Below are 22,237 nucleotides of genomic sequence, written 5' to 3'. Positions count from 1 at the left end.
AGGCAAGCCCTTCTCAGTGAGTTCAAGGCCAGCACGATTTACAAAGCAAGTTCTAGGCCAGCCGTGGCTACACTGTGAGACATTATATCCATAATAATAAAAATGGTGAAAATTGGAGATAATTTTGTTTGTTTTTTTGAGACAGAGTTTCCCTGTGTAGCCTTGACTGTCATTGACTCACTTTTTAAACCAGGCTGGCCTTGAACTTACAGCGATCCGCCTGCCTCTGTCTCCCAAATGCTCCCAGTTAAAGGTGCGCACACACACCAACCCCCAAGCAGGATCAGAGGTAATTTAATCAGAACAGATGAAGGGTTCCAGTGACCCCAGGGCCACTTTCAGGGTACTAATATGAACCTCGGGAATGAATAGAGGGAGAGTTCTAACTGGAGTCCAAGGGTGGGCCCACCACCATCATCTCACCGTCAGTCCAGAAATGTGTTCTGCAAGTTGTTAATCAAGACTCAGTGTTGAGTATGTCCGGCTCTCCTGAGGACACGATTTCAGTTCCCAGCATCTATATTGGGTGGCTCACCATTGCCGGGAACTCCAGCCAATCCTTCTGGGTCCGAAGGCACTGGTGAGCCACATAAATTAAAAATGGAAATGTGTTTTTCAAAGTTGTTAATTGCTGTCTGATCTGCTAATCACCATCTCCACCTAAAGGAGCTGATCTGATTCCAACAAAATTATCAGCTCAGAATGCAGCTTCTTCGTTATAAAGTACAAATAACTGTCCTGGTCTCAGGACAGCACTCTCATATTCACCTTTAGCAGGTGGCCCTGAATAGACAACAGGAAGAGGGTCCAGAAGAGGTGTCCATCCTACCTGCAAAGCCTTACTGTTTCTGGAATCTAAGGTGACTGCAGGCTTAGGACAACAATTCTTTTGGCATTTGGCCTGGTAGGGGAAAGAACTGGGCGACAGTGACTCCTTCCTGATGACCCTGCGTGCATAAAGCTGGAGCCCAACCCAAGGTCAATGAAACAAAGGCAAAAAGTACCACATTTTCTTTTTTTTTTTTTTTTTTATTATTATTTAAGTTATATTTTGGTTCCAAGTGAATCAATGCTTTTTAGCAAAAACAGCTAAGTGCCTCCTAAAACCTCAGCCCTTGGAAATTAATGTGCTAACACTTAGATGTGGCAGGAGCCCCAGGAGCGGAGGAGGGAAGCACTCAGGGCTGCCTGCTAGTGTAAACGCTAAGAGCTTTCTCAACAGAATAAGGAATAGAGATGCACTCCAAAACCTTATTTCTCTTTCTTTTTAAGACAAGTTGACTATATAGCCCAAATTGTTTTTATTTTTAAAGATTTATTTATTTATTACGTATACAGTGTTTTACCTGCAGTCCAGAAGAGGTAGTCAGATCACATTATAGATGGTTGTGAGGCACCATGTGGTTGCTGGGAATTGAACTCAGGACCTCGGGAAGAGCAGTCAGTGCTCTTAACCATTGAGCCATCTCTCCAGCCTCCCAAACTGTTTTTAAAACCATTCTGTAGGAGCTGGAAAAATGTCTTTAATCCCAGCCCAGCAGAGGCAAGTAGATCTTTGAGTTCAAGGCTAGCCTGGTCTACAAAGTAAGTCCAAGACACCCAAGGCTACACAGAGAAACCCCCAGTATTAAAAAACAAAAACAAAGCCGGGCGTGGTGGTGCATGCCTTTAATCCTAGCACTCGGGAGGCAGAGGCAGGCGGATCGCTCGCTGTAGGTTCAAGGCCAGCCTGGACTACAAAGTGAGTCCAGGACAGTCAAGGCTACACAGAGAAAACCTGTCTTGAAAAACCAAAAAAAAAACAAAAACAAAAACAACAACAACAACAAAACCCTATTATGTAGCCAAGCTTGGTGTCACACGCCTTTAATCCCAGCACTCAGGAGGCAGAGGATCAATGTGAGTTCAAGATTAGCCTGGTCTACAAAGTGAGTCCAGGACAGCCAAGGCTACACAGAGAGACCCTGTCTTGAAAAATTAAAACTAAAACAAAACAAAACAAAAAAACCCTGTATAACAGAAACCCTGTCTTAACACAAAAACAAAAAAACTTGTATATGGGTGCTGGAGAGATGGCTCAGGGTAAGAGCACTGCCTGCTCTTCGAAAGGTCCTGAGTTCAGTTTCCAGCAACTACATGGTAGCTCATGACCATCTCTGATGAGATCTGGGGCCCTCTTCTGATGTGCAGACATACATGCAGGCAAAACACTGTATACTTAATAAATAAATCTTTAAAACAAAACAAACATGTGTAGGAGAAAGCTTTATTTTTTCCAGTATGAGGGTTTCAGGGATATGACTCCAGAGTAAGCTGCTGAGCCATCTCCCAGCCCCCCCTTTTTTTCCCCCTTAGAGACAGGGTTTCTCTGTGTAGCTCTGGTTGTCCTGGACTCACTTTGTAGACCAAGCTGGCCTCCATCTCAGAGATCCACTTGTCTCTGCCTCCCAAGTGCTGGGATCAAAGGTGTGCGCCACCAATGCTCTGCAGATTCATGTCTTTTTATCTCCTTCATCTTGTAAAGTTTTTACGTATATGTTCTTTTTTCTTTCTTTTTTTCTTTTTCTTTCTTTTTTTTGTTTTTGTTTTGTTTTATTTCTGTCTCCCACCACCACCACCCCCACACCCTCCGCCCTGAGACAGGGTTTCTCTGTGTAGCGTTGGCTGTCCAGTCCTGGACTCCCTTTGTAGACCAGGCTGGCCTTAAGCTCACAGCGATCTGCCTGCCTCTGCCTCCAGAGTGCTGGGATTAAAGGCGTGCGCCACCACGCCATGCCTTACACATATGTTCTAATCAACCTCTAATAAGCCCTTTGTTTACATGAGGGTTCTCTGCTGCACTCCAGGGACTTGACAGCCTCAGACAGTGGTCTCTTTCCAGCTTCCTTCATTTGCTGTCACCTGTTCTTTTCCAGCTGTCCTGAAACCTCCTCTGTATACCAGACTGGCCTTGAGTTCACAGAGATCCACTTGCCTCAGCCTCCACCACAAGGATTAAAAGTATGTACCTGTTGCCCTTCCTGATAGGTGGGAAGGTGTCCAGGAAATGCACAACTCCAAGGCCTGGGAAGGTATCCCTGCTCTGAGGCGGGACAGTATCCCCAAGGCAAGGGCATCCTGAAACCACACAGCTCTGGGGTGGGACAGTGTCCTAAGGGAAGGGTACCCTGAGACACAGGAGCCCAGGAACCACACAGCTGAGAGGAGGCCTCCTCAGCAGGGACCTTGCAGCTCCCAGGGGAGGGTTACCCCAACCACTGAGTTGAGCAGCCTGAGCTCTGCTCCCTCTTCCTTTCTCTTCTGGGCTTCTTGGCTTCTTCTGATGTGATGACAAAGTCACACCAGGGAGTAAATCTCTCTTTTTGCTTCTTGTTTTGTTTTGTTGTTGTTTGTTTTGTTTTTTGAGACAGGGTTTCTCTGTGTAGCCTTGGCTGTCCTGAACACACTTTGTAGACCAGGCAAGAGATCCTCTTGCCTCTGCCTCCTCAAGTTCTGGGATTACAGGAGTGCGCCACCACACCCGGCTGGCAATGAATCCAAGAGTGGCTGCCTCTGCCCTCTGGTGAGGACAGTGAAGAACTGGGCAAATATAGCACCCCCCCCATCCTCCCCCTCACCCCTTTCCCCCCATCCTGGCCCTCTCCCCCCGACCCCCCTGAGATTTTCAGAGTGAGGACTGGTGGGATTTCAAGTCCAGAGCTTAGAGATTGGTGGGGTTTTGTTCAGTCTTTTCACCTAAAATTAGCATAAATCCGAATGGGGTCCCACTGAAGGGGCAGAGATGGACATTTTGACAGTTAGAGGCTGGAACTCCCAGTTTGACAGTTAGAGAGGTGTGGGGATGGGTTTAATAGCTCATGCTCTAAAGGGTTTACACAGACGACTTTTGTTTTGTTTTGTTTTGGTTTTGGTTTTTCAAGACAGGGTTTCTCTGTGTTAGCCTTGGCTGTCCTAGACTCTAGACCAGGCTGGCTGAAAACTCATAACGATCCTCCAGCCTTTGCCTCCCAAGTGCTGGGATTAAAGGAATGCGCCACCACGGCCAGCTCAGACTTGAACTTTAAAACAACTTTCCATAATACACCATGAACTTATACTATGGGGTCAGATTTCTAGTTCTGGTCCCTAAACTGCCAGTGTCAGATCATGTAAAGTTCCCTGCCTCAGAGGGATGGCTAGTTTATACATGGCTGCCACAAAGATGGCCCTGGAGCTCACAAACTAGCTCCAGTCGACAGAGCTCCCTGTCAGCAACAGCCACAGCTGAGGCCTCGGGGGCTGCTGCTTTCTCTGTGGCTTCAGCTTCTCAGCTTCTCCACTTTCTCAGGTCCCAGAGCTGTGGAGACTTAGCCGTAGCCGCTCTGGAGCTCTGAGGTGTTGCTACCCAGAGGTGTGGAGGGGCCAGCAGCACAGCCTGCAGATCCAAGCACCACTTTCAGGGGGCACAGTGGGTGGTACCCAGGGGAGCTGAAGAGGGGGCACCCAGGAAAAGATGTAGGGGGAGCCCAGAGGCAAAACATGAAGCTGCCAGCTCTCGCTGCTGGAGTTCCTTCAGGAGGCGACAGGACACTTTTCCTGCAAGGGGTACAAAACAAAAGTATTCAAAGTAAACAGAGGGAGCCTGGCAGGGACTAGCCAACAGGACACCACTGCCAGGCTGGGTGCAATCTTTTTTGTTTTGTTTTGTTGTGCTGTGTTATGTTTTTGTTTCTGGAGACAAGGTTTCTCTGTGTTAACAGCCCTGAATGTCCTGGACCTAAAATTGTAGACCAGGCTGGTCTTGAATACACAGAAATCCACCTGCTTCTGTCTCCGGGGTGCTAGGATTAAAGGCTGTCACACCATGGCTGCCTTCTTTCCTAGGACTTCTGATTATACTCTTCATGGCCCTCATTTTCTGTCATTGTCTCCTCGACTGTGTTACCAGGTTCACCTCTCAGCACACTGAGGCCATTATATCATGGTGGTCTGCAGGGGCCACTGTGACCATGCCCTGGACTTCTTTTTGGTTTTAGTTTTGGTTTTTGAGACAAGGTTTCTCTGTGTAACAGTCCTGACTATCCTGGACTCACTTTGTAGACCAGGCTAGCCTGGAACTCACAGTCATCTGCCTGCCTCCGCCTCCTGAGTGCTGGGATTAAAGGCGTGTCCCACCATGCCCAGCCCATGCCTTACACTTTTATCTACCATCCTCTGACCTCTAAGAGGATGTCTCTCTCTGGACCCCCAATTCCAACACACACAGTATGAAGAAGCCACCTCAGTCACTGTCCTTTTCACCTTCAGACAGTAGTCTAACTACCCTGAGAGAGGGGGATGTGAGGCCTTAGCTGGCAACAGGGAGTTAAGGGAGAGGTTCAAGAGTAGATAGCATCTTTATGTAAAGGTTAGAACTGTTATCAGTCCATGATGCCCCCATCCCGGTGGGGGAAATAAAGCAGTAGGAGAGGGGAGAGGCAAAAAGGGAAGTGGGAATGAAGTAGGGGAATCAGGGAATGGGGGCCTAGGGACCCCTTTTTTCCAGAGACCCCACCCCCCCAGAAAGAGAGTTCACTGCTTCCTGCAACCACCTACTTCTGCTTTTTCTGAGTCTCTGCTTCTTCTGCTCTTAGGTGTCCAGTTGTTTGTTCACGTCTTAGAAGAGCCTGAATCCCTAGACAGTTGACCCTTAGGAAGGAGTCCAGACCCCCGGACAACTGACCCTCAGCTCAAACCCTATCACGTGGTTATGGGTAGGCACTACCACAGCGAGCATGGTTTGAATTTCTCTGCAACTCTTAGGTCTATCTGTGGATCTTCTGGAGGAGTAATTGCTACACTGGGAGGATCTAGTTGCTGAAAAACATGAATTTGTCCTACTTCTAGGCTGAGGGGAGGCTCTGAGCTCCCCCTCCCTAGCACAGTATCCGTTTTCTCAGACAATGCGCTCTTTGGCCCGACTACCCATGCTTTGGGTACAAATTTCAAAAGCTTAACAACAAAAGATGCCTATCTAGAGCTAAGTTATAATATTTCTCCCTTGTGTGCACAAAGCCTCCAGTATCAAAAGAAAAGAAAGGAAAGCAGGGACAAGGGAGGAAAGGAAGGAGGGAGGGTAGAAGAGCCTCTAGGGGTGGGCCTGAACCAAATAACAGGAGGATGAGCTCTAGAACTTTGCCTTTAGGGATGCCTCCGAGCTCCTGAGCCAGCCCAATGGAGGAAAGGAAGTGAAGGCAGGGCCTGCTCCTGTCTACCCCACAAAGGGACCGAGGGATGCTCAAGGCCACCTGCTGTATCCTGTGTGACTTGGAGGGAGGAGGGGAGACAGATAACCTATCTCTCTCCCTCCACAGTACCTTGTTAGTATGAGTTAGAGTTAGACCAGGGCTGCCTAGATGTGTGGGTTTCAGATACAGAAATATTCTCTTTGATGGTGCAGGAATCTTTCTGGAATAAGCACCCGGACGCCGGTGCGCGTGGAAGAGAGCAGATGTCACCCGTGGATGGAAACCAGGACGGCTCCTGAAAGACCTCAGTCCCATATCCACTTTCCATTCTCATTTTATAGGGGGCCAGGCTAGCAGAAACTGCTTCACAGAAGCACACATGGCACTCAACAGGTTAAGAGCAGCAGCCCAGGCCGGGCGTGGTGGCGCACGCCTTTAATCCCAGCACTTGGGAGGCAGAGGCAGGCGGATCTCTGTGAGTTCGAGGCCAGCCTGGTCTACAAAGTGAGTCCAGGACAGCCAAGGCCACACAGAGAAACCCTGTCTCGAAAAACCAAAAAGAAAGAAAAAAAAAAAAAAAAAAAAAAAGAGCAGCAGCCCACACTTCCAGCCACTCCTCCAGGCCACTCTGTTCAGGCAGCAAGACAAGTTAGCAAATGAACAGTACAGACAGAGCTTTAAGTAAATCACTAAACGAGTCAATAAATCAATATCTAACAATTGGTCTTTTTGACCTTATTCTACCAGCATAAGATTTCTAAATATAGCTGGGCGGTGGTGGTGTACACCTTTAATCCCAGCACTTGGAAGGCAGAGGCAGGCGGATCCCTGAGTTCAAGGCCAGCCTGGTCTACAAAGCAAGTCCAGGAAAGCCAGGGCTAACACAGAGAAACCCTGTCTTGAAAAACTAAAAAAGTTTGTTTATATTAAAAGAAACTTCTTTTTTTCAAATTCAACTACCCCCTCCCAAAAGAAAGAAAGAAAGAAAGAAAGAAAGCAAATTCAACTACCCTCTATGAGTTCATAAAGATCACTTTCTGAGAAGAAAATATGAAATGCATACTCTATAATGATAAAGTACCATATTTTTCAGACCATAAGACACACTTGACCATAAGATGGACCCAGTTTTTAGAGCAGTAAAACAAGAAAGACAGTAAAAAAAACAACAATTGGACCATAAGGCGTACCCTAATTCCCTCCCCCCACTTTTGGGGGAAATGAGTGTTATAGTCCAAAAAAAAGGTAGGCTTTAAAAAATATTTTTTAAAAAAAGATTTATTTATTATGTATACAGTGTTCTGCCTGCATGTGTGCCTTCAGGCCAAAAGAGGGCAGCAGATTTCATCGTAGATGGTTGTGAGCCATCATGTGGTTGCTGGGAATTGAACTCATGACCGTTGGAAGAGCAGCCAGTGCTCTTAACCTCCGAGCCATCTCTGCAGCCCCTAAAAATTATTTTTTATGAACTGGAGAAATGCTCAGTGGGTAGGAGCACATACTGCTGTTGTAGAGGACCAGAGTTTGAGTCCCAGAACTCACATTGGGCAGCTCACAACTGCCTATGACTCCAGCTCCAAGGGACTCAGACTCCTGTGGTTTCTGAGGGCACCTGCAATGACATCTACATACCCACGCACACAAATACACATACACACTCAAATAACAAAAATCAATGTAAAAACCATTTCATACTGTGTACATGCATGATGGATGGAGTGTGTCGTAGAGTGTGGAGGACAACTCCTTCCACTTTTTTAAAAAAAAGATTTATTTATTATGTATACAGTCTTTTGCCTGATGTGTGCTTGCAGGACAGAAGAGGGAACCAGATCTCATTATAGATGGTTATGAACCCCCATGTGGTTGCTGGGAATTGAACTCAGGACGTCTGGAAGAGCAACCAGTGCTCTTAACTGTTGTGCCATCTCTCCAACCCAGCTCCTCCTAATTTTATGCAAGGTCACAGGATCAAACTCAGGTCTTGGACTTCCTCCCGTTAACTGTTTGCGTGTTGTACGTGCATGTGTGCAGGTATATGCATGTGTGTGCCGCATGGAGGACCGGGAAGGGGGCCAGTGTTCTCCATTACTCTCTGACCTATTCTGTGGTGGGGGTCTCTACCTGATCCTGTTGCTCTGTTTCTCCACTAGACTGGCTGCTGGCAGGCTTCAGAGAGCACAGGGCTAGAGGCACACATTACATGCCAGCTGGCCTGGGGGCTGGAAAGACGGCTCAGAGGTTAAGAGCACTGTCTGCTCTTCCTTAGTTCAATTCCCAGCAACCACAGGGTGGCTCATAACCATCTATACTGGGATCTGATGCCCTCTTCTGGCATGCAGGTGCACATGCAGATAGAGCACTCATAAATAAAATAAAAAAACCTTTTTAAAAAAACCAACAAAGCTAGGCTGGTATGAGGGTGGCAGGATCTGAAGTCAGGTCCTCCTGGATGCGCAGCCGACGCTTAACCACTGAGCTCTCTCCAGACCCTTTTTTTTTTCCAAACACAAATATTCCACCACAGAGGATGCCCTACTCTGTTGAAACTCTCTTTAATTTAAATTTTTTTTTTTTTAGCCATACATGATGGTCGAGTGCTTTTAATCCTAGCACTCCAGAAGTTAAGGCAGGCAGATCTGGATCTGGCCAGGATATCCAACCTACACAGTGAGACGAAAGAAAGAAAGAAAGAAAGGAAGAAAGAAAGAAAGAAGCCGGGCGTGGTGGCGCACGCCTTTAATCCCAGCACTCGGGAGGCAGAGGCAGGCGGATCGCTGTGAGTTCAAGGCCAGCCTGGTCTACAAAGTGAGTCCAGGATGGCCAAGGCTACATAGAGAAACCCTGTCTCGAAAAAAAAACCAAAAAAAAAAAAAAAACCAAAAAAAAAAAAAAGAAAGAAAGAAAGAAAGCCAGGCATGGTGGCACACACCTTTAATCTCAGCACTCGGGAGGCAGAGGCAGGTGGATTACTGTGAGTTCAAGGCCAGCTTGGTCCACAAAGTGAGTCCAGGAAAGCAAAGGCTACACAGAGAACTCTGTCTCGAAAAACCAAAGGGGGGAAAAGTGTATTTGGGCTCCCGGTTTGGTTACTAGGTCCTGCCTGCCCCAACGAGGGATAGGAGCATTCTGGTAAGACCATAAAAGAACAGGCTACCTGGCCCCCTCCCAAGTCCATGGTCCTTCTGGTAGTCCATGGATATTGTTTCGCCCCAGTGGCTCCCTGTACCCATGATATTTTATCAGGCGGGGCCATCTGGGTGGAGGAGCCCTGAATGTTGGGCTCCTGTGTCCAGCAGAAAACTGGTGGGTTTCCCCTCCACTTTTAGGGTTTCTCTAGGTTCGGGGAGGGGGGCCGAAGCCCGAGCTTAAGCACCTTAGGGGCCGTCTTCTTAGTGCATTCTTTTGCCCAGCGTCCTTCTCCCTTGGAGCATGCACACTGGCTCTTCCTTGACTGGGGTCGCCCTTTCTTCTGGAATTGTTCCTTACCGTCTTTTCCTGACATCGTCTGTTTCAGACGCCCCCTCCAGTCTTCTGGATCTGCGGCAGCTCACAGCAGGATTCTCGCCAAGTCCCTGTGCTGCCTTTTTTTTCCCCCTCTGCTTTAATCTGCTTTTCCTCTGCACTGTCCCTATTATTAGACACTTTTTCTGCCACAGTTACTAAATCTCAGACTCTTTTTGCCCAGTCTCTCTACTCTCTGAAGCTTTGAAGCTTTTTCTTTTTTGGGGGGGGGGGTTTCAAGACAGGGTCTCTCTGTGTAGCCTTGGCTGTCCTGGACTCACTTTGTAGACCAGGCTGGCCTTGAACTCACAGCGATCCTCCTGCCTCTGCCTCCCGAGTGCTGGGATTAAAGGTGTGCGCCACCACACCCGGCTGCAGCTTTTTCTTTATGTCTGTTGCAGACTGGTTGAAGAAAGCCTTGACCACAGCGGCTGTATTTTTTTTAGCCTCAGGACTTAATGGAGTGTACCTGCGGAAGGCATCCATGATTCGCTCCAAGAATGCAGCTGAGCTTTCGTCTGATCCCTGACTAATATCATATACCCTAAACAAATTAGTTGGCCTAAGAGCAGCTACTTTGAGACCTATCAACAGAGTCTGGCGGTGACCAAGAGTCTCCCCTTCCTTACCTTCAACAGTACTTATAATCCAATTCAGGTCTAGTCAACGGAAAGCCAGCCTCACCACTGTAGCAGCGAGAACTCCAGTGGTGCCCGGTACCAATTTCCTGGCTTCCATTTGGATAGTTTCCTTTCCTCTGTTGTAAACAAAACCTGTAACAACTGCTGGCAATCGTCCCATGCTGGCTGATGAGTGAACAAAACAGTTTCTAGTAAACTAACAAACTCTTGGGATTTTCAGAGAAGGGAGCATTCTGGGTCCTCCAATTACAGGGGTCACTAGTAGCAAACAGCCAATGATAGGGCTGATGGCCGTTCGTATCTGCAGGACCGGCTGCTCTTAAGGGCAGAACAGTAGAGTCCGGGCTTTTCGGGGTGGCTTTTATTTTTTTTTAACCTCTAGTTCCCTGAGCCGGTCGTGACCTTGTCTGAGTTGTATCTGGCGATGGTGGTTCTGGAGGAGGTAACGGGGACTCCTGCGGAGCCATAGATTCCTCCTGAGGAAGTGGCCGCTGCGAAGGGGAAGGATAGGGAGGCGGAGGAAAAATTAACTCTTCATCTGTACCACCCTGTAAAACGGGATACAGCAGTGGTGCTGATGCCTTGGACCCAGACTTAAGTATCTCCGGGTCCCTGCTTTCCGTTCTGTAGTTGCCAGCAGTTCAGTTTTCTGCGGAGGAAGAAACGATTTGATTCAAACAGGAAGGATTAAAGGAGTACGCCACCATGGCTGGCTTTTTTTTTTTTTTTTTTTGGCTGAGCCCAATTCTAATCAACCTTAAAGACTAGTGTGCTTAGCTGGTCGCAGTGGTGCATGCCTTTAACCCCAACACTCAGGAGGCAGAGGCATGGGGATCGCTGTGAGTTCCAGGCTAGCCTGGTCTACACAAAGTGCGTCCAGGGACAGTCAGCCAAGGCTACACAGAGAAACCCTGTGTGCTAAGTAAGGATTGAGGCCCCCCCCTCCCCACTCTGTTGTCTCTCTCTCCCTCTCTCTCGCTCTCTCTCTCTCTCTCTCTCTCTCTCGGTGTGTGTGTGTATGTGTGTGTGTGTGTGTGTGTCTTTGCCTTCTCTCTCCCAGAGGGTCTCACTATGTAGCCCTGGCTGGGACTCACTATGTAGACCATACTGGCCATAAGCTCACAGAGATCCACCTGCCTCTCCAAAGTGTTGAGACTACAATTGGATGTCATCATGCTTAGCCCTTTCATCATCATCATCGTTGTCGTCATCGTTGTGTGTGCACACGTGTACGATGTAGATCTGTATGCTGCATGGCACAGTACATTGTGGAGGCCACTGGACAACCTTGGAGTCAGTTCCCACCTTCCTCCTCTATGTGCTGCTGAGGACTGAACTCTGGTCCTTAGGCTGCATCCTCAGGCAGCAAGGCCTTTACTCCTCAAGCTGCCTCACCAGCCCTTCTTTCTCCACTTCCTGTTCACTTTGGGTCAATCGCCGTTGTCATTTACACTTTTTTATTCATCTAGCTAATCCCCATCACAATAGCACCACCCTTTCCCTGCCACTCAGTGTCCTGCAATTTGTTTTATTTTTGTTTTTGTTTGTTTTAATATTTATTTATTATTATACGTACAGTGCTCTGGCTGCACATACGCCTCCAGGCCAGAAGAGGGCATCAGATCACATTATAGATGGCTGTGAGCCACCTTGTGGTTGCTGGGAATTGAACTCAAGACCTCTGGAAGAGCAGCCAGTGCTCTTAACTTCTGAACCATCTCTCCAGCCCCTCTTTATTCCTTTGGTTTTTTTTTTTTTTTTTTTTTTTTTTTTTTTTTTTTGGAGACAGGGTCTCACTATGTAGCCCTGGCTGTCCTGGACTCACTCTGTAGACCAGGCTGGCCTCAAACTCAGAGATCCACCTGCCTCCGCCTCCTGAGTGCTGGGATTAAAGGTGAGTGCCCTCATGCCCAGCAAGCAGTCCAGCTCTTACCTCTGACCTCTTTATGTTTGCCCCCAGCCCCCAACTTAGGTGCTGCTGCTCTGAGGGAGGGTGTTCCCTGTCTGTTAATACTTCCTAGGAGAGCTCTCACAGACCAGTCCAGGGCCTTGTCTCTTAGATAACTTGAGATCCTAGTCCACTGACTACCAAAATAAACCATAAAGTGGACTAATTTACCTCTTTTGTCTTGGATGTTGGGTACTGATGAAGCAGAAGATGAACAGTGCAGGCAGCAACCTCAAGCAAACATTCGGGCCTGGGCTAAGGCTGGAGTAAGGTCCCTCTGTGCTGGAACAGAGGACCAGAGCAAGTGGTTTGCTCATTCCAAGCAATGCAGGGACAGAGGTCATCAAGCATTGTACTTTGGCTTGCAGGCTCCCTTAGGTACCTCTCATCACTTTACGGGGCCTGGCAGCTGGGCTCTCCACAGAGGCGCAGCCCTCACCCCTGCATGCCTCCAGCCTGGCAGCTGGGCTCTCCACAGAGGCACAGCCCTCACCCCTGCATGCCTCCAGCCATAACCTTAGCAGGAGTGAGACAGGAATTTAGAGCTCCAAGAGAACAGGAAAGAGAATAAGAGAACGAAGCAGGAAAAAAATATTGGTTGAAATATCTATATTTTTCAAGCTTAAAGAAAGACATTAATTAACTAATGCAAGCAGCCCAATGAACCTTAAGAATGAGTACAGAGGTGGGCGTGGTGGCACACGCCTTTAATCTCAGCACTCGGGAGGCAGAGGCAGGTGGATCGCTGTGAATTCGAGGCCAGCCTGGTCTACAAAGCGGATCTAGGACAGCCAAGGCTACACAGAGAAACTCTGTCTCAAAAAAAACTAAAAAAAAAAAAAAAAGGAGTACAGAGAGCCGGGCGTCGTGGCACACACCTTTAATCCCAGCACTCGGGAGGCAGAGGCAGGAGGCGGGCAGATCACTGAGAGTTCGAGGCCAGCCTGGTCTACAAAGTGAGTCTAAGTAAGACAGCTAAGGCTACACAGAGAAACCCTGTCTTGAAAAACAAACAAACAAACAAGCAAGCAAACAAAAGAGTCAGTACAGAGTGATGGCTCAATGGTTAATAGTATTTACTGCTCTTACAGTGGACCTTGAATTAGTTTCCAGTACCTATATGGTCACTTACAACAGTTTATAACTTGATATCCTCTGGCCTTTGAGGACACCTGCATGTGTGTGATGTACACAAACTCATCCCAGTACAAACATATAAATTAAAAGTAATAATAATAATAATAATAATAATAATAGAATCAAAGCCAGGCACAATGGCACACACCTTTAATCCTAGCACTCGGGAGGCAGAGGCAGGTGGATCTCTGTGAGTTTGAGGCCAACCTGGTCTACAAAGCAAGTGCAGGACAGCAACCAGGACTATTACACTAAGAAACCCTGTCTTGGAGAGAAGAAGAGGAGGAGGAGGAGGAGGATGAGGATGAGGAGGAGGAGGAGGAGGAAGAAGAAGAAGAAGAAGAAGAAGAAGAAGAAGAAGAAGAAATGCAAAGCTTGCTTGATGTTGCAAGTCATCACTCCCAATATTTGGGCAGATTTTATATTTAAAAAAAAATTTTTTTTTAAAGAGTTTTTGAGACAGGGTTTCTCTGTGTAACCACGGCTGTCCTGGAGCTCGCTCTGTAGAACAGGCTGTCCTCAAACTCACAGAGATCCTCCTGCCTCTGTCTCCTGAGGGCTGGGATTAAAGGTGTGTGCCACCATAGCCCAGCTCACTTGACCAACTTTTTAAATTCAGGCAGTCTGTTTCACAATAGGGGGCTGGTGAGATGGCTTGAGCACTGTCTGCTCTTCCAGAGGTCCTGAGTTGAATGTCTGGCAACCACATAGTGGCTCCTAACCATATGTAATGTCATCTAATGCCCTCTTCTGGCATACAGGTGTAAATGCAAATAGAGCACTCATACAGTAAATGAACAAAATCTTTTTTAAAAAAGTTAAATGAAGGGGGCTGGGGAAATGGCTCAGAGGTTAAGAGCGCTGCCTGCTCTTCCAAAAGTCGTGAGTTCAATTCCCAGCAACCACATGGTGGCTCACAGCCATCTATAATGAGATCTGGTGTCCCCCTCTGGCCTGGAGATGTACATGCAGGCAGAATGCTGTATAAATAATAAATAAATCTTTGGAAAAAAAAAAGTTAAATGAAGCTGGGCAGTGGGATGCACCTTTAATCTCAGCACTTGGGAGGCTGAGGCAGGCAGATCTCTGAGTTTGAGGCCAGCCTGGTCTAAGAGAAGCCCTGTACACACACACACACACACACACACACACACTAAAATAAAATAAAATAATAAAAAATTAAATGCTTTGACCTAGTCTGGAAGAGCATTTCTGTAATCCCAGCACTAAAGACATGGAAAGCATGGGTAGCTCACAACCATCTGTAATGAGATCTGGTGCCTTCTTGTGGTGGGCAGGCACATGTGTGGGCAGGGTACTGTATAAATAATATATAAATCTTTTTTTTTTTTTTTTTGGTTTTTCGAGACAGGGTCTCTCTGTGTAGCCTTGGCTGTCCTGGACTCGCTTTGTAGACCAGGCTGGCCTCGAACTCACAGCGATCGCCTGCCTCTGCCTCCCGAGTGCTGGGATTAAAGGCGTGTGCCACCGCACCCGGCAATATATAAATCTTAAAAAAAAAAAAAAAAAGAGTTCAAGACCGGCGTCTGCTCCATATGGAGTTCAGGGACATCAACAGGAATACACTTTGGTCATAAAAACAAACGAAACCAATTCCCAGCTTCCACATCCGGTGCACAGAGATACGTTCAGACAAACAACATACACAGAAAATTAAAACCAAATGGGGCTGGGGAGATGGCTGAGTGGTTTAGAGCACTCCTGCTCTTCCAGAAGATCTGAGTTCGGACCCCAGCACCCAGGCTTGTTAGCTCACAACCGTAGATTGTACACAAATATATTTTCTGGGGGAAGGAGGTTGAGACTGAGGGTTTGAGGTAGGGTTTCTCAGAGATCTGTTCGCTTCTACCTCCAGAGTCCTGGGATTGCAGGCGAACACCACTATGGCCCAGTTTGTAAAATAGGTAAGTAGGTAGGTAGATAGATAGATAGATAGATAGATAGATAGATAGATAGATAGATAGATAGATAGATAGATAGATGGATCCAAAATAAAAATGCTTAAGATAAAAAATTACGGGCTGGAGAGATGGCTCAGCGGTTAAGAGCACTGGCTGTTCTTCCAGAGGTCCTGAGTTCAATTCCCAGCAACCACGTGGCTGCTCACAACCATCTATAAGGTGATCTGACGCCCTCTTCTGGCCTGCAGGTGGACATGCAGATAGAGCACTTATACATAAAATAAATACATATTTAAAAAGAAAAAATATGTAAGTCCAATAAATAAACAAATAGTCTGAAAACTTAACGATATAGTAACAGATCTGACAAATAGTCCAATTGCTAAACCCAGTTAAACAGTCAGTTGGTATTTACGAGGGCTACGTCTCCATAAAGTGTACTTAACAGTATTTGACTGTATGGCACAAAGACAAGTATAATCTAAAAGCTGAATAGTTGATTGCAATTTTTTGTATACATACATACATACATACATACATACATACATACATACATACACATATTTCTTTTTTATTTCCCTGCAGAAGTGGGGAGGTCAAGCCAAAGGCTCTGCGCAGAACAGCCAAGTGCTCTGTCACTGAGCTGCACATTACCCGTTTTTTCTCCTGATTCTAAGAAGATTAGTAGTGGGGGAGACAGGGTGTAGGGGGCCCCATCGGGCCCCTGGGGTGGAGGCGGGGCGAGGCGGGCCGAAGTGCGACACCGCCCTCTGCTCTCTGCGCGCTGCATCCGGCGCCCCTCCAGCCCGCACCATGGGCTGTCTGTTTGGGCGCGCCGCGCTGCGGGCGTTGTTGTGCGGGCCACGCTTTCCAGGCCTGCTGGTGCGCCCCAGTTCCGGTGAGTCCTACGCTCGCGGGGAGCTGGGCGGATGGCGGCTGCGCGGCCTTTGTTTGCGCACGTGCAGCAGCCGAAAGCTCGGTTTTTGTCCCGGAGGACCGTGCAAGCGCAACTCTCAGCAGCCAGGGTCAGTGCTTTTAGCAGAAGAAAGCCAAAGCCTAGGCGGGGAGACTAGCAGACTCGTGACTCCCAAGGGTGCGGGGTCACGTTCTCCTCACGGAGCCGTTGTTCTCAGGGTCTTGAAAGCCAACCTGAGCCAGAGCAGGCCTAAGACAACCCGGCCACTTCCTGGGGGCTCGGCCCTAGCTACCCATTCCTGGGGTGCCTTTCTGAGAGTCAGATGACCTGCGGCGTTAATTTCATGAACCCTGGAAATTGAATAGTGTCACCAAGGCACAGACCAGCAGGCATCAGAGTTCTGAAGCTACCCTGGGTCTCCTGTCATCTCTGTTTGAGGAATAAGCAAGTTAGCGAGACTTCCTGCCTGGGGTTTTATTCACCCTGTTTAGTGGGCATCCATTGTGGCCTGAGGATGGAGCCTGGCCCCTCCTTTCTAAACTTTTTTGAGACAGGTTTTCTCTGTGTAGCCCTTGGCTGTCCTGGACACACTTTGTAGACCAGACTGCCCTGGAATTCACAGCGATCCGCCTGCCTCTGCCTCCCGAGTGCTGCCATTAAAGGCGTGTGCCACCACGCCTGGCCCCTTTCTAAACTCTTGGTGTTTCTCCTAACTTTGGTACACGTTTGTGAGACTACCAGGGGCTAAGACCCTCCCAGAAGTAGCGTTTGGTCTTGGAGGAGCCGCTCAATGCCCTGGCAGTAGCAAAACGACTACAGACTCCCTGACAGTGCTCTGAGGGGCAGCCTGCTCCCCGCCTGGCAGCTGAGTTCCTGGCCTGCAGTGTAGATCATCCTCCATCCTCGTCCTTCTCAAGCCCTTTTCCCTTGGTTCCCAGGACTCAGCCCGCCTAGACGTGGTGCAGTAACTCTAATTGGTTTCATGCCGTGTCTCCACACCTAAAAGGCAGTGAGGGACCCTGGAGTCACGCGAGGCTAGACTCAAGTTTTCTTCCCAGGGGGACATGATCACGAGGCCTCTCTGGCCCCTAAGTTATCTGAGCCTTTTTTTTTTTTTTTAGGGAAACCATGTCCACACTGGGCAGCTTCTGCTACTGCCAGGGCTGGCTCTGTTGCTGTTTGTTCTTCCAGACCTGCCTGCGTGGTGGTGGGTGGCATTTTCCTGTCCCGCGATGTCCCACGATGTCTGAGCTCTGTCAGGGATCTAGGTGGGAGAGACCTGAAAATGTGGCCCATTTCTCATCCCTGACCTTGCCTCTTGTACAGGAGGGCCCTCCCGGCCTCAGGAGCGGACCCTGGTTGCTGTGAAGCCAGATGGGGTACAACGGCGGCTAGTGGGGGCTGTGATACAACGCTTTGAGAGGCGGGGCTTCAAGCTTGTGGGGATGAAGATGTTGCAGGTATCTGTGGTGCCCCTAAAGTCTCCTAGAAGCACTGGGAGGAGACCACACTGGGGGCCAGCTTCTGTAGTTGTGTCCAAAAGGTGCCCCAAACTCAGGACACCAATTGGGAGTTTACTCTCCAAGGGTTCTTTCCACACAGGCACCAGAGAACATCCTTGCTGAGCATTACCGGGACCTACAGAGGAAGCCGTTCTACCCAGCCCTCATCACCTACATGAGCTCTGGGCCTGTGGTGGCCATGGTACAGCAGGGTGGGGGCGATGGAATGGATGTCTGGGTGTCCTCCCCCAAGTAAAGGAAAGGACTTGGACTGAGCCCAGGGTCCCCGGGCCCCTAGACTTCTAACCTTCATATCTGTGCTGCAGGTCTGGGAAGGGCACAATGTGGTCCACATCTCAAGGGCCATGATAGGACATACTGACTCCACAGAGGCAGCCCCTGGGACAATCAGGGGAGATTTCAGCGTCCACATCAGCAGGTATGGACGCCCTGACACCCTTAGTCTCCCAATGGGTTGGGTAGGAAGGCCAGTATTAGCCGGGGTGTGGTGGCGCTCGCCTTTAATCCCAGCACTGGGGAGGCAGAGGCAGGCAGATCTCTGAGTTTGAGGCCAGCCCGTTCACAGAACAAGTTCCAGGACAAGTACATAGAGAAGCTCTATCTCCAAAAAAAAAAAAAAAAAGAGATCCTTGAGAAGTAGGTGTCTTGCCATGCTTAAAGTCAGACAACTTCTGATAATGAGGTGTTTGCTATAAGATTTTTTTTTTAAAGGACCCGTGTCTTATGCGATCCTCACTCTGTTTTATTTATATTTTTAAAGGATAGGTTTTTTTTTTAAAATTTATTATGTATGCATCAGATCACATTATAGATGGTTGTGAGCTACCATGTGTTGCTTGCTGGGAATTGAACTCAGGACCTCTGGAAGAGCAGTCAGTGCTCTTAACCGCTGAGCCATCTCTCCAGCCCCCTGCTATAAGTTTTTTAAAAACTTTTTATTTTTGGCCAGGCATGGTGGTGTACACCTTTAATCCCAGCACTCGGGAGGCAGAGGCTGGTGGATCGCTGTGAGTTCGAGGCCAGCCTGGTCTACAAAGTGAGTTCAGGATAGCCAGGGCTGTTACACAGAGAAACCCTGTCTTGAAAAACCAAGGGGGAAAAAAACCTTTTTATTTTTAAAGATTTATTTATTAATATGTACATAGTGTTCTGCCTGCATGTACACCAACACACCAGAAGAAGACGTCATATCTTATCATAGATGGCTGTGAGCCGCTATGTGGTTGCTGGGAATTGAACTCGGGACCTTTGGAAGAGCAGCCAGTGCTCTTAACCTCTGAGCCATCTCTTCAGCCCAACTTTTTAATTTTTATTTCATTTATTTATTTGTTTATTTTTGTTTTGTTTTGTTTTGTTTTTTTCTTCTTGTTTTTTTGTTTTTCGAGACAGAGTTTCTCTATGTAGCCTTGTCTGTCCTGGGCTCGCTTTGTAGACCAGGCTGGCCTCGAACTCACAGCGATCCGCCTGCCTCTGCCTCCTGAGTGCTGGGATTAAAGGCGTGCGCCACCACACCCGGCATTATTTATTTACGTTTGAGACAAATTCTCAGCAAGCCCAGGCTAGCTTTGAGCTCGTGTGTAGCTCAGGCTGTCTTGAACTCCTGATCCTCCTGTCTCTACTGCCTTGGGTGTTGAGTTTACTGTATGCTACCATGTCTGACTGAAAACCTCTTCAGTATTCTGTTTTGGTCGACAACCATGAGGGTCGGCTCTGATAACTGATAGGGGAGGCAGCTCTCAGAAGCTGGCCTCTGAACTTGCGAGAACCGGAGGCCAGGCTAGATGCAGATTTCCAGCCCCCACTGCTGCCCACCCGCTCTCTCTTCCTCCTTCCCTTCATGTATTTCAGACAGGATCTCGTGTAACCCAGGCTGGTTTCAAACTGATTATATTGCTGAGGACAGCTATGAGGGTTTTTTCTTGTTGTTGCTGTTTTTGTTTTTTCAAGACAGGGTTTCTCCATGTTAGCCTTGTCTGTCCTGGAACTCCCTCTGTAGACCAGGCTGGCCTCGAACTCACAGTGATCCGCCTCCAGAGTGCTGGGATTAAAAGTGTGCGCCACCATGCCCAGCTCTACCTCCGTTTACAGGACTACAGTGCTGGAGATTGAATTCAGGGTTTTGTGCATGCTAGGCAAGCACTCTACCAACGAAGCTATCTCTCTGGCTCTCATCTCCCTTTTTAACTGTACGTGTGGGTGTGTTGAGTGTCTGTGCATGTGCTGCAGTACCTCTGGAGGCCAGAAGGGGGTGCTAGATGCCCTGGAGCTGGACTTAAAGGTAGTTGTGAGCCGTCTGTTTGGGTGCTGAGAACCAACCTACGGCTCTCCGCCAGAGTGGGATGTGCTCTTAACTGCTGAGCTGTCACTGCAGCCCATCTCTTCCTTTCCAAGTCTGGCCATGAACTCAAGGCAATCCTGCCAGCTCAGCTTCTTCCGTGCTGGTGTTACACGCTTGTAGCACCACCAGCAGCTCCCAAATCCCTTTCTCTTCTCTACATTCCTCTTAGTCCCCCGACAGAGGGCAGGAGGCTAGAGGCAAGTTATCCCTGGGGCCCACTCACTGCAGCACAGACTTCGCCTTTTCTACCTCTCACAGGAACGTCATCCATGCTAGCGACTCTGTGGAGGGGGCCCAGAGGGAGATCCAGCTGTGGTTTGAGAGCAGTGAACTGTTGAACTGGGCAGACGGTGGTCACCATGGCAGCTGCTACCCAGCCTGAGGGTTTGAACTGCCCCTTGTCCTTCAGGGCCTACCTGTGACCAGCTACCTCTGTCAACAAGAACTCAAGCCCACACCCTTCCCATGTCCCCAAACCACTCCTGTTCACCTTGGTCCAACTCCAGTCCAGGGGAGTCTAAGCCTCAACTTTATGTGCCTTTTTGTATCCAAAGCCAGCACGATATTGGGCCATATCCTTCCATACCAAAGTGCCAGACAACCTTTGGGGCACTGTCAAAGGTGACTTCGCCTAGCTCAAAAGAAAGATATTAAAATCTTATGCTTAAAAATGGGGACGGTGGGGCTGGAGAGATGGCTCAGAGGTTAAGAGCACTGCTTGCTCTTCCAAAGGTCCTGAGTTCAATTCCCAGCAACCACATGGTGGCTCACAACCATCTACAGTGAAACCTGGTGCCCTCGTCTGGCCAGCATGCCTATATGCAGGCAGAACACTATATACATAATAAATAAATGTTTTTTTAAAAATGGGGACGGTATACTTATTATTTCTGCCATCTCAGCATTGTGTGACCTCTCCTGGGGAGATGTAAACAAATAAATGTTTGTTCGCCCCCGCTAGGGCACCAACAACAGACCATGGTAACAATCCCATGCATTCCTAGCTTGCTGAACCCAGGCGTTTACTGGCCCAGCGTCCAGGAACATGCATGCGAGGTTACCCACAGAAACACAGGTGACCTCAGAACACCCGAATCACGGAAAAGTCCCACTGAACATGGGTAACAGCATTGAGCACGACGGAGTCCTGCTTTCAGTTACCCTACCCTATACCCTCGCATCCCTGCCCCAAGACCCCTGGGGGTAGGTGGGGAGGGGGTCAAGGCAAGAATTCTACGATGCTCCGCATCACTACTACCCTGGTCCCAGCTACCACCGTATTCTACTTCTTTCATTGGCGTGACTGCAGGGCTGAGCATCCTATAGGTCACCACAGCAATGATGCTCCACGATGTCCCCGTAGCAGGAGGACATTGCTTTACTCAAACACTCTAACGAGAGCTGTTCCGCATGCTGTAAACAGTGGACTTGAAGCTTATAGCTTTACTACCCCAGGAGGAAGACTTTGGTAAATATATATCAACCAGGCAAGAGTCCAGGGACCATGAAATCAAGAATTTAAACGAGGTTCTTTGTCTGGTGCAGTCATTGCTTCTGCCAGTCTGATTTTTCTGAGAAAAGGTGCAGCAAGGAACAGGTGGGGTCAGAGCCCTCTTCACGGCACAGTGAGCCTCTGGGTAGAAGTACCAGTCAGGTCTCCTGAGGGCGGAGCAGCGGAGGCTTACACTCCCAAGGGCTACTCTCAACACTCCCTCGGTGCAACTCAGGCACCAGAGAGCATCCTGCACTTCTGACCTGGTGTGGTACATGACGGCGACCTCTGCCTGATGTCCATTAAGTCTCACACGGACACCTGCAAATCACATCTCAGCCCAGATCCTGAAGTAGCTTCTGAGGCTAATTTGACACGTCATTTCACTTTCTGATATGTCGACAACGGAACCCACTTCTGGGTTCCTCAGCACCGACTTCTGCCTGAGCAACTTCCGTTTGAACCTGAATGAACTGCAGTGATCTTTGCCAGCCACCAAGAGGGTCACTCTGGAATTTTCACCCGGGCTAGCCACGCGAGGGAGCTAAGGGCTTTGCAAGCTCCAGATACTCTGCACTGGGAGGGAGTGTCCAAGGGGCAGAGCGGTGAT

General features: G+C 48.5%; 1 protein-coding gene across 1 annotated transcript; it reads left to right on the top strand.

Moving 5' to 3' along the window:
• The first annotated feature begins 16,129 nt into the window (after positions 1-16,129).
• Positions 16,130-20,542, top strand: Nme4 (NME/NM23 nucleoside diphosphate kinase 4). The gene is made up of 5 exons (XM_051167540.1): positions 16,130-16,256; positions 17,601-17,734; positions 17,877-17,978; positions 18,103-18,215; positions 20,394-20,542. The coding sequence occupies exons 1-5, from the start codon at positions 16,172-16,174 to the stop codon at positions 20,515-20,517; spliced, it is 558 nt and encodes a 185-aa protein (XP_051023497.1). The 5' UTR covers positions 16,130-16,171; the 3' UTR covers positions 20,518-20,542.
• Positions 20,543-22,237: the final 1,695 nt, after the last annotated feature.

Source organism: Acomys russatus, chromosome 25 (assembly GCF_903995435.1).
Source record: "Acomys russatus chromosome 25, mAcoRus1.1, whole genome shotgun sequence".
NCBI lineage: Eukaryota > Metazoa > Chordata > Mammalia > Rodentia > Muridae > Acomys > Acomys russatus.
This window is presented reverse-complemented; position numbering and strand designations above follow the sequence as displayed.

What these genes read in the sequence shown, in the direction of transcription:
- Nme4 (XM_051167540.1), top strand. Translation starts at nt 16,172, where the DNA reads ATGGGCTGTCTGTTTGGGCGCGCCGCGCTGCGGGCGTTGTTGTGCGGG. An exon ending in TGGGGATGAAGATGTTGCAG is followed by an intron (nt 17,735 to 17,876) that starts GTATCTGTGGTG and finishes CTTTCCACACAG; the next exon opens with GCACCAGAGAACATCCTTGC. An exon ending in TTCAGCGTCCACATCAGCAG is followed by an intron (nt 18,216 to 20,393) that starts GTATGGACGCCC and finishes TACCTCTCACAG; the next exon opens with GAACGTCATCCATGCTAGCG.